The sequence below is a fragment of the Salvia splendens genome, chromosome 15 (genome assembly GCF_004379255.2).
Source record: "Salvia splendens isolate huo1 chromosome 15, SspV2, whole genome shotgun sequence".
NCBI classification, from domain to species: domain Eukaryota; kingdom Viridiplantae; phylum Streptophyta; class Magnoliopsida; order Lamiales; family Lamiaceae; genus Salvia; species Salvia splendens.
Window position 1 is genome coordinate 3,521,940 of NC_056046.1, and position 15,809 is coordinate 3,537,748.

Consider the following 15,809-nt stretch of genomic DNA (forward strand, 5'->3'; position numbering starts at 1 on the left):
TCAATCTATATGGGTTTAATGGCGTTGTAGAATATTGAAATCGATGGATATGGGTTTAATTTTAGCTATTTATTAAAATCGCATATTCGATTTTTATATAAATTGTATCGGGTCAAAATTTACATGGTACAAAATCGTAAAACAAAATGAATGAAATAAAGGATCAATGTGGACTACACATCAACAATTCTTTGTGGTGTGTGCTCACAAATGATGTACAACACATTAGTCCTCCCTCCATTGCAAGGTAACACAAAGGGTATATTCAATTTTCATTCAATAAATTTAATAGGTAAAAATGAAGAAATGTAACAAATCGCTCAATTAGGAATGAGCAATCCTAATTCACTAGAATAGTTAACACATCAGATAATGTTTGTGCTATAAGGGCATTAGTAATGGGGCGCCCTAAGGCGCGCCACTTCAGCAGTTTTATCCTCCTACCTCCTCACCTGCAGTGGGGCGCCCTAAGGCGCGCCCTATAGCGCGCCACGTCATCATTTTTTTAATATTTACAAAATCCATACGAATTTAAAAAAAATAATACATTAAAACCGAATTTCATAAACTTCATTTCATTTAATAAAAATTAATACATTACAATGCGAATTAAAAAAAATGCAAACTAAGCGACGGCGGTTACGAGCCCACACTTCTTCAATCATGTCACTCATGAGCTGCGCATTGAGGTCTGTCTAGATAGAACCTCTTCGAAGCCTAACGGTAACCATCTATCGGGTGTGTCGGTCGATGTGCCGGAAGAGCTAGATGCACGGTCGTCTTCATTCCAGTCGGTGATGCTTCCGCCTTCACTCTCGACTATCATGTTGTGCATGATTATGCACTCATATATGACATCGGCGATGACTTCCTTGTACCAGAAACGAGCCGGCCCTTTCACAATTGCCCGCCGTGATTGGAGCACCCCAAATGCCCGCTCGACATCCTTCCGCGCCGCCTCCTGCTTTTGCGCAAATAAAACCCTCTTCTCACCAATTGGGCAGCTGACCGTCTTTAGGAAAACTGGCCATCGTGGGTAGATGCCATCGTCCAAGTAGTACCCCATATGGTATTGGCGTCTGTTGGCAGTGAACTCGATGGCCGGACCGTTGCCGTTACATTGGTCGGTGAAGAGGGTGGACGAGTTGAGGACGTTGATGTCGTTGTTCGACCCGGCTACACCGAAGTAAGCATGCCAGATCCAGAGCCGATGGTCAGCGACGGCTTCGAGGATCATCGTCGGGTGGCTGCCCTTGTATCCACTTGTGAATTGGCCTCTCCACGCCGTCGGACAATTCTTCCACTCCCAGTGCATACAGTCGATGCTCCCGAGCATCCCGGGAAACCCGTGCGCCCTCTCGTGCATCTGCATCAGACCCTGGCAATCAGTGGTTGTCGGCTTGCGCAAATATGTGTCGCCATAGGCCTCTACTATCCCCCGACAAAAGCTCTTCAGACACTCGCGGCCTGTAGTCTCCCCACAGTGGAGGTACTCGTCAAAAAGGTCCGCCGTGGTGCCGTATGCCAACTGACGAATAGCAGTCGTGCACTTTTGCAATGGTGTAAGGCCGGGTTTCCCGATGCCGTCCTCCCGAAACGTGAAGTATTCATCACGTGAAGACAATGTACGAACAATGCTGAGAAAAAGGTACCTCGACATTCTAAACCGGCGGCAGAAAACAGTCGAGCCCCATCGCGGTTGATCGGCAAAATAGTCTTCAACCAGACGTCTGTGAGCTTCCTGGTGGTCGCGTCGGACATACGACATATGTCGAATAGGCCAATGGACTTGCTAGTCGCGGCTGCCGCCGCCTCCTTCTCGCGCTGCATTTGCGCATAGCATGCCGCCATGGCCTCTTCAACGGCTGCATCTAATGCTTCGTCAAGCGAACCACCGGATTCAGACGAACTAGAACTATTGGTGTCGTCGCCGAGATTCATTTTGGTTGGATGTAGAGAGAGAATATGTAAAGAGATAGTCGATATGTTCGTATGCACAACTGAATGAGAAACGAGATTTAAATAGAAAATCAAAACCGCGTGCCATCGTCCGAGTCGATCGTCCGCGACCTCCACAATGGGGCGGACGATGGCGCGGACGATGACCATCGTCCGCGGCCATCGTCCGCGACAGCCGCAATGGGGCGGACGATGGCGCGGACGATGGCCATCGTCCGCGCTATCCTCCGCGACCGAAGTATAGGGCGCGACTATCGTCCGCGCCCTATGGCACGCACCCGCAATGGGTGCGGACGATGGATGGCGCGGACGATGCGCGCCATCGGGCGTGCCATCGTCCGCCCATTGCGGATGCTCTAAGCGTTGGATAATATCATCTTATAAGAAATCCAATTCTTTGAAAAATGTTTTAACTTAAAATTTAACTACTTTACATCCCATATTTTGATAAGACATTTTTGGGCTAAAGAAATGAATGTAATGCCTACTATAGAAAGACTAAGTGGAGACTACAAATGTCAAATGAAATGTGGACATTTTCATGTGATGGGTATCAAAGCTATAATGTCACATACCACAATCCACATTACCAATCAATATTAGAATACTTCTCCCCACTTTCATATATGCCACAATCTCAGCTAACATCTACCCCACCAGCAATTCAAAAGTAAAATTTTAAAATAGCACATCAAATTGGCACCCTATTATCCATTAAACTTTTAATAGAATTGGTAATGGTACTATGGATGTTATTAATTCCAAAATTGTGGATTAATGCTAACCATTAGGGGGTCCAATTGTTTGAGCTAGTGATGTGATTTGACATTTCTATTATTCTTAGACAGCGTTTACTCTTCAGCTTTATCTAAAACAAAACATTAGTAGTAGTATATACTCCTATTTAGTACTTTTGGGCAGACTTCAATAATTTTTTTATTTGCTTTGGGTGTAATGAAAATCTCGTGTTATTGTAATTTTAATTTGGTTGAATGTAGTGTGAACGATAGACGATCATACCATTTCTTGTTATTCTGTGTTATTGATCAATTAACACTATTTTACTTTAGACGAGTCGTTTTATAAAAAAAGTTAAATTCACTTTTTGATTAGATTCATGAGAAAAATGGATGAAACCATCTTTCACAAAACGTAGAGAGGATTGACTATATTAATTGATAAAAAAAACAGAAAAAAAAAGAGTTCATTTCTATATTACTCACATACTAATTTGCAATAAGTTTCGATTTCATTGATAATTTAATTAAAGTAACGAACTATTGGTGTAGCATAAATATGTTTCACGATAGATAACGAGTATGTGTCTATATAGGCCCAATTCTTTTAAAAATCTATAAACCTACTATTTGTCTACATAGGCCCAATTCCATGATATGCCAATCTAAAAAAATGTTTAGAAAACATTGGGCTATGTAAAATATCTTGGGCCATTACCAAAACCATTGGATCTTTAAATTGGGCTTTGAATATATTTAAGCAACACAATATAAATATTAGTGTGGGTCTGTGGGATTTGCAACCAAAAGAAAATTTCGCCTCTTCTTTTGAACTATTAATAAACCAATTATTAACAACTATATATAAACCCATGTGACGTAACTCGAAGATAATTCAGAAATAAACGGAGCATTAAAAACGAAAACAACAGTGAATAAAGTATGAAAAATATTGTGTAAATTGCTTCACCAACATGTTTGAATAATTGCCTCACTTACTCAACACCAATGTCTTTATTAGTTTAGCTCCTTCTATTCGCTCACATTCCATCCAAAATTTTCTATTACAAAAACTATGTCACACTACATTATATCTCCAAACTCATCTAGCACAAGACAAATAATCATAATCCAATCTTCTTCGTCTCCCTCTCTCTGTTGAAGATGTTGCATGAATGTTTGAGATGGAAAAGCACAGCGTAGTCTAGCAACGCAGATCCTAGTAATGGCGATCGTGATCTCAGTGATCTTACTGTTTCTAGGCATGGGCGTGCTAGTCCTGATCCACGTGTGGATCGTGGGGCGGACGCTGAGGAACGATGTTAGTAGTGAGAGGAGAAACGCGGTGGAGAGGGACGACATCGAGAAGCTCCCGTGCTTTGACTTCGCGGCCAAGGCTAAAGGCAGCAGCCCGGGCTTAGAGAAGTTCAGAGATGCCGTCGTGCAACCACAGCTTCCACGCGGAGCGCGTGGATTTGTGGCTGCTGAGGGCTCCCGTTTGCCCCATTTGCAGAGCTGCTGCAGCTGCTGATGATATTGTTTGTGGAGAGAGGGAGGAGGGTTTATAATGTTTAGATTGTTCGAATCATGAGTTTCTATATTTGGAGTGAATGTGTGATAGATTTTGTACATAAAAATTTCAAACACTGAAAGAAATATACTCCGTCTGCCGTGAATTGTCATATTTTTCAATTTTTGTCAGTCGCCAATAAATGTGGACCTCACATTCCATTAACTGATCGGTCACATTTTAATAATGTAAGAATAGAACTAACGTTGCACTAACTTTATTATCCACTATCTTTTATAAAGTTAAATATTTTCTTAAAACGTGAGCCGATCAAAATTGTGACATTTATTGCCGGAGGGAGAATGGTTTATAACTTGTCATAGTACTTTCCATGAAGTTTAATCCTTAATTATTTAGTATGAAAATTAGATAGAGGTAATTTTAAGTTTAGTGTTTTTTGGAATTTAGACAACTAGTCTTTGAGTGTTAGTATACTGCTCAACCTTTAATTTAAGATAAATAATATATTTAGTTTTTGTCTCAAGGATTGAGGTTAAAATTTTAGACGTTAATTGGCGTCAAAATTCAGAATATATTGAAAATTCGAAAGGTTTTTTCATCATATTTCTCACACTTTTATATTGGTAAGGTGTTACTTTGAGACTTGTTGTGGCATTGGGCTTTTGGGCCTGATTTAATGCAGCATTGAGAATTACTCTATCCGTCCGCCATTAGGAGTCTCATTTATGGACGGTCGGAGTTTGAAGAATTATTAAAAAAAATGGGTGGAAAAAAGTTAGTGGAATAGAGGTCCCACTTATATATATTAGCTTTAAATGAAATGTGAGTAGAATGAGTTAGTGGAAGGTGAGACCCTATTATCATTTATGGTAAAAGTGAACCGTGACCCCTATTCGTGGACGGACTAAAATGAAAAAACAGAACTCTTATAGCATCTGCAATGGTGGATGGATGGCGTCCGTCCGTCCGTGCCAGCGGCACGGAAGACGTCGTCCGCCGCTGAGCGAAGAGTCTGCATACATGCACTTGTGTCTGGTGTTGGTTTGAGCTTGCAGCGCTCTAACCAATGTGGGGGATTGTTGAAAACGTGAGAAATTTGAAGAGCTTTAAGCTTTTCATTTTCTAAGTCTTTTGGCTTTTTACTTCTAGTGTAACCTCCAAAATGTTTATTAGGTTCCTTAATACCAAGACCTCTCATATGGTCACTCATATCCTATAAATAGGTGTGGATTTGAGAGATGGAAAACACACCAACAAATCATTCTCTCTTCTCTCTAGCTCTCAAGCATTCTAGTTCGCATCATTAAGAGTATTGCATTGCTCGGTTCTCGCCTCCAATTCAAGTTCGCCGGAGCCGACGAGTTTGAGGTGCTTCAACTCGGTAGGAGGAAAGTCGTTTCATCTTTGGGGACGTTGCGCCAATCTGTGAGCACTAGCCGGGGCGTATCTCGTCTTGCGGAGAGAGGGATACCTCGACTCAACTTAAAGAAGACTATAGTTTGCATCTTGTTCCTTTTATTGTATTTACTTCGTTTTATTTACCTTCTAGTTTGTTGTTCTTTTGTAATAGCAAGAGTTTGTCCGTGTAAAGGCTGCAATATTTCCATCATGAAATAGTACTCCATCCATCCTTCATTAGTTCATTTATAATCATATTTTAACTCGGTACAGATTTTAAGAAATTGTTTGACTTTGTAAAAAAAAAGAAATATGAATTAGTAGAATATGAAACTCACTTTATATATTAATTTTATAATAGAAACGGTAATGAATTAATTACGTGAATGGTATGTCCACTTTCCTAAAATGAAATAAATTAAATGAGACTTTAAATCACGAACAACTAAAAATGGCAAAATGAGACTATAAATCATGAACGGATGGAGTATAATTTATGAATTTATGTCCTAGTTTTGTGGTTTTTTTAACTTACGCTTATTTTTGGAAAATTCCAAACTAGAAAATCATGGATAGAGGTAGTATACTTTGTCCACCTTATTATCCACCCACTTGACACACTAAATATTCGAGTCAGTGTCTTAATACTTCATTTCATAAAGCTCCCAATTTTTGCGATCGGCATTTTGAAAAATATCCTAAAATCAAAAATCTAAAAGACAAAATAATTTGTCACCAACTCACCATACTAGACTTATGACTCACAACGTAAAATCGCATTACTTTAATGTGCATATCTTTTTTCCATAATTTACAACTATTTCCAGATTTCCAAAAATAAATATAAGAGAGTAGATTTATTTCAATAATGATTTGACGAATGTACATTTTGTTGCCCAACCGACTATGAGAACCCAAGAGAAAGGAGAGGTTTATGCAAGAGAGTAGAGGCGTTCTGTTTTGGAAGAAAGGATGTCTGATTAACTGTAAACACATTGGAATCGGCAGTGACAATTTACAAACTGAAATGTTCACAGTTCGAATCGGGTCAAAACTGGCCAATTGGTTTGATTGGAACTAGAATTGGAACCGAAACCAAAATTATACTAAATAATTGAAAAATCCATTGAAAACCGACAATTCTGAACCAAAACCATCAGTTCCAAAGTCAGACCAAATACGCACCCATCTCTATTTGGAAGAATGCTCTTATAAATTTATGGACATGGGAGAAACTACCCACTATGCCTAAAAAGAGCAATGGAGTTGATAATTAAGGCCAGCTATACCTAATAAATTGTGATACAAATTGCCAACTATACCTAATTAATATATTAAATTGAAATTGCCAAATGCCAAGTGCCAACTATACTATTTCCTTCGTCTCACTTTAGGAGTTTCATTTGAGTTCGGCATGAGTTTTAAGAAATGTAAAAGAAAATTAGTGAAAAAAGATAGTGGATCGTGGACCCTATTTTGTTTTATAATAAAATGTGAGTGTAATATTTATGGAATATTCCAACTGGGATTTCTAAAGTGGGACACCAAAAAATTGTAACTCAAGACTTCCAAAGTGGGATGGAGAGAGCATATGTTAAAACAGTTAGAAAATCGAAACTTCCAACTATACCTAATAAATGAACAATCCAAATAATTTCTGAACATATTGCGATAGAAGATACCGATCCTCGGACTTCCTAACAAATGAATGAGCTATACATGGCAGAGTTAACATATTTATATGAAAAAAAAAACATTTGGTCAAATTTTGGTTAATTCCATACTTTTCAAAATTTAAATGAAAAATCATAGTTTTAAAATTGCTCAATTAGTTTTAAAATAGTTTTAACATTTGGTCAAATTATGGTATATGAACAAATTTAATAATTAAAATTGATCAGACATAGATAATCTCGTGTTTTTTTTTTTCGAGGGAAAGTTAGACAATAAGACCAAATCAAGAATTAATAATTTCCTACATACACCAATTATATCCCATAATCCATTTTTTTGGGAACTCTAAATTTGGTTTTACGATCCGAAAAATACTACAAGGCGAAATTCAATAAATTTCCCCTGCAGTCAACATTTTAGTAGTAGTTCATAGACTTCTTAAATAGGATAATGTAAATATAATCAGTTCCCTAATTGCACAAAATTGACTTCTTAAATTGGATTATGTAAATAAAAAAGGAAAGAAAAAACCGAAATTCCCGCGCTTCCTCTGAAAAATCTCAACGGTCATAAACGTCCCCCAATCCACCCCTCCGACCAAAACACTTTGAATCCTTGATCGATTTTTCTCCGCTGCCCGAAAACACACAAAAAAATTGGCATCCAATTGCTGCCGCTGTCGTTGAATTCGTCGATTGCTTTCTCCGCCGCCACAAGAAGAAGAAGATTCGGAAAAATCGACATCCGCGCGGAGAATCCTGCCCAAAATCGGGATCCTCCATGGAAGATGAATAGGATATTCTCCCGGCCAGCGTCCCACCTCCGGCAGCTCAGGCGATCGTTCACATCCCGGCGCCACCACCCCCACCATCACGACCCGACCGCCGCCGCCGCCGCCGCGGACGAGCCGAACTCCCTGACCATCCTATGGCACTACCAGATCCTCGACCCCAACAGCGACATTGTCAATCTCTGGAATCACATCTTCTTGATCTCGTGCCTCGTTTCCCTCTTCATCGACCCCCTCTACTTCTACCTCCCCTACGTTGAGGACGGCGCCGCCTGCATGAACATCGACATCTCCGCCTCCATCCTCATCACCTACTTCCGCACCGTCACCGACTTCTTCTACTTCCTCCACCTCCTCATGAAGTTCCGCATGGCCTTCGTCGCCCCCAGCTCTCGCGTCTTCGGCCGCGGCGAGCTCGTCATGGACCCCCGCCAAATCACCCTCCGCTACCTCAAATCCGACTTCATCGTCGACCTCTCCGCCACCCTCCCCCTCCCCCAAATCCTCATCTGGTTAGTTACACTTATACTGCAAGTTATTATTAAGAGATGTACTAGCATCAAATGTGTTTGTGATGTGATGTGATGTGAGATACTGTTATAGTTATTTTTGTTTTATTTGCCAACAGGTATGTCATCCCGGCCACGAAGACGGACGGTGGCGGCCATTCCAATAATACACTCTCCCTCATTGTACTCATTCAATACATCCCGCGCCTCTTCGTCATCTTCCCTCTCAACAACCGGATCATCAAGACCACGGGCTTCATCGCGAAGACGGCTTGGGCTGGCGCAGCTTACAATCTCCTCCTCTTCATGCTCGCCAGCCATGTGATTGGAGCGTCGTGGTATCTGTCCTCGATTGGGCGGCAGTATTCGTGCTGGAAGCAGAGGTGTCATGAGGAGATCTACACTCCTCCGCATTGCAATGTTAAGTTTCTTGATTGCTCCAAGATTAAAGCCATGGGAGCTGAGCGGGAGAACTGGTTGACTCTCACCACAGTTCTTGCTCGCTGCGATGCCAAGAATGGAGATTCGGATTTCAAGTTTGGTATGTTTGCTGAGGCCTTCACTAGCCAAGTCGCCTCGTCTACTTTCGTTGAGAAGTATGTCTACTGCCTATGGTGGGGCTTGAGAAATTTGAGGTACATTTGCTCATCTTGCTTCTCTTCTTTTTATTTTTGTTCTCTTTATATACATTTGCTCATCTTGCTTCTTCATTTGCAGTTCGTATGGGCAGACTTTGAGCACGAGCACGTTTATTGGGGAGACCATTTTCTGCATAGTTCTGTGCATTTTTGGGCTAATTCTGTTTGCACAGTTGATTGGGAATATGCAGGTACGAACTACTCCATTTGAGTAAAATATACTAGTAAGATTGATTGCTTATGTTTGTTTGTTTGTTTGTTGTGGTGAAGACTTACTTGAGCTCAATGACTTTGAGGCTAGAAGAGTGGAGAATCAAGAGGAGAGACATGGAGGAGTGGATGAGGCACCGGCAGCTGCCACCGGACTTGCAAGATCGCGTCCGTCGCTTCGAGCAATACAGATGGCTGACAACAAGAGGAGTGAAGGAGGAAGAGATTCTCAAATCCCTACCTCAAGACCTTCGCCGTGAGATACAAAGACACCTCTGCCTCAACCTAGTTCGTGGCGTAAGTCTCTCTCTCTCTCTCTCTATGATGCAAACAAACTTGGCACAAGAATGACCAAATCTAAAAGAAATTCAATTTTATGATATGAAGGTGCCCTTCTTCGCTCAAATGGACGACCAGCTTCTTGACGCGATCTGCGAGAGGCTAACGTCGTCCCTGAGCACGCAGGGCAGCTACATCGTCCGGGAGGGGGACCCGGTGGATGATATGCTATTCGTGATCCGAGGCCAGATGGAGAGCTCCACCACCAACGGCGGCCGATCCGGTTTCTACAACTCGATCGCGCTGAGGCCGGGAGACTTCTGCGGGGAGGAGCTCCTAACATGGGCGCTCCTGCCCAGCTCCTCGCAGAACCTCCCGTCCTCAACGCGAACAGTGAAGACGCTCACGGAAGTGGAGGCGTTCGCGCTGAGCGCAGAGGATCTGAAGTTCGTGGCGATGCAGTTCAAGAGGCTGCACAGCATGAAGCTGCAGCACGCGTTCAGGTACTACTCGAACCAGTGGAGGACGTGGGGGGCGTGCTTTTTGCAGACCGGGTGGAGGAGGTACAAGAAGAAGAAACTGGCTAAGGAGCTCGCGCTGCACGAGAATTTGGGGGGATCGCACGGCCACCACATCGGGGCTACCATCTTGGCGTCGAAATTCGCTTCGAATACGAAGAGGGGGATTGCGCAGAAGCTGAGGGTGGCGCAGGCGACGTCGCCGTCCACGTTCAGCCTCGTCAAGCCGGATGATCCTGATTTCACTGAGGAGGTTTAGTTTTGCTTTGTTTTTAACAAAACTGTCTTTCTGTTTAAGCCTTATGTACACTACTACAATAGTATGTATGTATGTATCACTCTTTCTTGCTTCATTCACACATTTGTGTATATATCTTTCTCTCTCCCTTTTTCATTACCTATACAGCTTGCCTTGTTTCCCTTTCACAACCATGCAAGTATTTCAATTCGTTAGCCATAAACTCTCGCTCACAACCTGTGTATCTTAGCTTATAAATTCTCGTGCTCAACCACTCCCTCCAACCAACAAATGTTTTTTATTTGATCCGTGAAATCTTTAAGAAATTGTTTGATTTTGTGAATTAAACTTGGCGAAAAGAGTTAGTGAAATATAGACCCTATTTTTATATATTAGTCTTATAATTAATTAGTGAAATATAGAATTCTCTTACTAAAAATAATAAAAATTGAATATTTATTAGGGACACGAGCGAGTAAAAAGTAATTTCATATTGTACCTGAAAGCTGTTATAGAGACAACTAGGCTTCTTAATTGAGCAAACCAAACACAACCCAGCCCAGATTTGGCCCATTAGTGAAAATAAACAAACTCCAATTGAGACAATTTTTACACTTATTTATATTTTCAAAATTCCTCCATTAATCATATTTTTCAAAATTAGTTATAATAAAATAAATTTTTAGTACACATATTTATTCAATAAATAATAATGTTTCAAATAAATATATATATATCAACAATAAGTAAATTAATACGTTGAGTTAGATACAGATTTATAGAAAGAAACACAAGACTACGTAGTCCACTTCAGTCGTGGGCTTGGGCTTGGGCTGGCTGGACCTAATCTAATCAGTCTGAGATGGAACTCGACCACAACTTGTATTTCACAGTAAATTCGAATTGTAAAGAAAAAGTTATAAATGAATATCAACCCAATTCTGTACCTATATCACGAAGCCCACTACAAGTTTGCAAAATCGCCCAAGTTAATCCTAAACTTGTAGTATTAGTATATACATCCAATTTGATTTTTCCTAGTATAAAAACTATATATGCTAGTATCTCATGTTGTACATTTTTAATAATGTATTAGTGTTAATGTATGGTATGTAAATTACGAAATTATTCGAGATAATCTTACACGATGTCTAAATAGAGAAAACAATCAATTAATTAACTTTATAGTTAATCTGATCAAATGCACATGCACAACTAATCGAAATAAATTATACTCCCTCTGTTCCAGAAGAATATGCACTATTTCCTTAGTCCGTCTCACAAGAATATGCACTTTCTAGCTTTAGAAATTCTTTTCTCTCTAATGAGGTGGGACCCATTAATTCTCCACTAAGAATACTTTAGTTACTTTTTCTCTCTACCCATCTCTTACTTTACCACTTTTGCATTAAAACTTATGCCGAATCCAAAGTGCATATTCTTTGGGGATGAATGAAATAAATAACAAAACTCCAAATTTGATATTAAAGTCATACATCTAATTTTGATCCTAATTCCTATCTTGTTAGGTAGAAATAATTCAGTTGAATCCCTACACATAAAATTGTTGCTTGTCTCTGAAAAAGATATTTGTAATTCCTTTTGGGGGTGGGCCATCCACTGAAATTGGGACCAAAAACTTCTATTGAAAGCAAAACATTTGTCACATATAGGGGGTGGGCCATCCACTGTTTGAACACAAAATATTTAAGTAAAAGAAAATTGAGATTAATGGGCTAAAATTTATTTCTAAGTTTTATCATATTTTTAGAGCACTACTATATGTGGATCAAAGCCCATCTGTGTGGGGACTCTTTTGACCATAAATGTATAGTCAATGTCTAAATAGTTGGATGATTTGAATTATTTTGTGCTTGTGAAGTTACGGAATACTAATATATAGAACTAGTCCATATTGGAAAGGTAATATTGATCATAATATTTGATACATTTTAAATAGGGTTACACTAGATTTAATGTGAAAATTACCAAAAATTTAACCTTAAGACATTTTTCAATTGACATAAGAATCCATATTATTCAGAAATGAAAATTTCTATCCGGGTTTAGGATTTTAACATTATAATGAATGGTCACCCCTAATTCCAAAACGCAGGCAAATGTGAAAAGTCAATAGATTCAATTATTAATAGCATATTTCCATAAAACATGGATACAATCATAGTGTCATCGCGTCACAAATTATCATGTCACGCTTTATGAAGAATCATGATAAGTACTCATTTGAATATTTATTATAGAGCCATCTAAATGGGGTATTACTCAGACCATTCCATAAAGATTGAAACTTTTCATCTTCTTCTTTTCATCACAAACAGAAAAGATAGAATTTGATACAAGACATGTAAACCAATATCAACCATATGTCGAATTTAAACGAAACGTATCAATACTTGGCCCCTCTCTCTCTCTCTCTCGTTTTACACGTTATTTTTGGATTTAAACCAATTATTTTTAAATTGTGAATTTTGTCATATTCACTATAATCTTATACTAATTGCATAAAATTGAGGTGAAATTACTACTTTTTTTGTGGAGACGATAATATTGAACCCCCAAAAGATCTAAATTCAAATATCTAACTTGTTTAAGTTGAAATTATTGGAACTCTCTAAAATATATTCCACTTATAAGAGCTAACTTATAGTATTCCATTAAATTAAATAACATGTATAAAAAAATGTGATCAAGAGAATAATAACCTATGGCCTTATAGGGTGTTTTAGCGCCACATATATTAATTTGTATACATTTATTGTGATTTTGCGAGAAGTTAACATATTCATTTGCTATGAACAAATAGTGTTATACTCCCTCCGTCTCACTTTAAGAGTCATATTTTACCATTTTAGTACGTCCCAGTTTAAGAGTCTCATTTAAAATTTATCATATTTTACCATAAAATTTAATCTCATTGTTGATGAAATTTGCACTCAAATGCCATTACTTTCATAAAAATAAAACAAAACATAATCATAAACATACAAAAAGTCAAAAAGACCTCACTTTCCACTACACCATTTCAATTATTACACACTCCAACAACCACGACCTCACTTCATTTATTACACACTTCACCAATTTCTTAAAATTCGTACCATAACTAAATCTTACTTTTAAACTGAGACGGAGTGAGTAATTTATTTCATTTTTCATTTCTCTTGAGTGTACCATGTACGTCATATATCAATAAAAAAAATATTAATGAAGGGGCATCTGCAAACCATATATCTTTATTCTTAGGTGACCCCAGTACCGATAATTTGAAATAATATTTAGTACTCCATTGATAAATCATATGTATAGCCCACATTTAAATAGTACATTCATCACATCATAGTTTAATTTACACTATGTTTTAATTGAATAAATATTTTTTTAGTGGTGGGACAGAAGTTCGTCAGTGTAGTGGATGTCTACTTCTCTCTTTTTGCCAAATAATGTTTGATATATTTTATGATATCACCTTTAGACCATCTTATTCTTATCTCTAATTAATTCACTTTTCAGTTTTGGTAGTTCAACTCATTATTATATTTATTTGCGATCTTTTTACTATCTATGTCGACTATGACAATTTCCTAATCGTCTCCATTAATATCACGTTTAAATCTCATTATTCCATATTCCCCAAATAAAAAATTACTATTTTCAATGTATTAATTAAGTTTTTGACTTCAAAATGAGTGGTAGAGTTTTATCCAAGACTTTTTTATTTAAAAAAAATGCTTTCATCGTTTAAATATTCTCGAAGGAACTCTAATTAAGTGTTAATTAATTGATCGCCATGGCTAATATAGTAGGTGAGCTAAGTATAAATTAATCAATCATAGCATACCTAATATATTTTGAGCTGAACAATTTCACAAAGCTTTCACAAAAGGTTTATTTGATTAGTTCAAATATATGATGCATGCATGGTTCATAGTTTTGCAGACAGAAGTTTTATTGTATATAATTGAGTTAACGTAAAGAATTGGTTAACCTTTTTGTTTGAGTCTCAAAATAATGGTATAAAAAAGGTTATGGTTTAGATTCTTTTACGAATGGTCTTGGTTTTGAAAATTTAATAACCGAAATTATGGTTCAATCATGGATTTAGAAAATTAAAGACCCATAGTGCCAAACGCATGATCTATAAATTATGCTTTAATGATTTTGGTGGGTACATTTATTAATTATTGGATTTGTTTGTAATTTCTTCAAATAAAAACTCATTTATCCACAAATTTAACAAAATCAATTAACTTAAATTTTGATGTCCATGATCGAATAGTTCTTTTGAATTTGTTCATTAATGAAATATTCGAAAATCGACTTCATTACCCCTTTTTCCGATTTATATGGGTGTCATCCTTCCACGATATCGTTCCAATTTTATCGAATGTACCCGAAGGGACAAAAAAAATTAACAAATAGTATGAAAATCGACTTCATTAAGCTTTGTTAGAGGTAATTGTTCATCAACAAACCAAAATAAAGATTAAAAAATATTTTTAAGTGGAATAAGGTGATTTTAATTAATTTCAACCAAAATATACAATATCAAGAAGCCAAATATGTGAACTGATTTATATGTAAATATAATTATTATTTCATTACACGGCCTAACTAATGTTTGAGAATAGCACACTACTCTTTACACCCACCCTACACTATTTAATGATGATTATAGGCCCTTGAGCAAATTTTAGCCTAACTAAAAATCAAAGAGGTAAGTGTCAATTAGACCTAGTTCAAATATTATATTGAGGCACCACAAGAAACTCTTTGGCAACAGACCTAGAGTTAGAAATATACATGCGTATAAAAAAAATATACATGCGTATAATGTACTATTAGTAATATATTTCCCACATTTATGATCCACGTACATAGATGCAATAAGTCACTACAGCAAAAAGAATGGCTAAAGACTATTTTTAATAAAGACCCTAATTTGTATATTTAACTATATGATCAACATTTCATAAAGTATCATTATTATCATTGTCCCAACTAAAATTATGAGCCATTAATAGAAGCATCCTAAAAAAATAAAAGATTAAGATAATTTATCATCAACTTATAAATATTTTCTTTTACTTTCTAAATTATAAATTAATTATTTTTAAAAAACTAAATATTAATAATTGTATCTCAATTTTTATGACAATTTTTTTTTATAGTGAATGGTATCGTTGTAAGTGTTGTGTAGTGTTTTAATTGGCGTACAAAAGATAAAAATTGTTGTGCCTTGTCCTAAAATATTAGTTTGGCTGACATCATAAGTCAATTACTTCAATTTTTCATGAGTCTACCAAACTC

The 15,809-nt window shown here is 37.5% G+C and overlaps 1 protein-coding gene across 1 annotated transcript; it reads left to right on the top strand.

Moving 5' to 3' along the window:
• The first annotated feature begins 7,955 nt into the window (after positions 1–7,955).
• LOC121767895 (cyclic nucleotide-gated ion channel 18-like) lies at positions 7,956–10,502 on the top strand. Its single transcript, XM_042164228.1, has 5 exons — positions 7,956–8,601; positions 8,718–9,233; positions 9,316–9,427; positions 9,507–9,743; positions 9,834–10,502. The coding sequence occupies exons 1-5, from the start codon at positions 8,087–8,089 to the stop codon at positions 10,500–10,502; spliced, it is 2,049 nt and encodes a 682-aa protein (XP_042020162.1). The 5' UTR covers positions 7,956–8,086.
• The last annotated feature ends 5,307 nt before the right edge of the window (positions 10,503–15,809 follow it).

Excerpts from the sequence above, each read along its gene's own strand:
- LOC121767895 (XM_042164228.1), top strand. The coding sequence starts at position 8,087 with ATGAATAGGATATTCTCCCGGCCAGCGTCCCACCTCCGGCAGCTCAGG. Across the intron at positions 8,602-8,717 it reads CTCCCCCAAATCCTCATCTG|GTATGTCATCCCGGCCACGA; the intron begins GTTAGTTACACT and ends ATTTGCCAACAG. Across the intron at positions 9,428-9,506 it reads AGTTGATTGGGAATATGCAG|ACTTACTTGAGCTCAATGAC; the intron begins GTACGAACTACT and ends GTTGTGGTGAAG.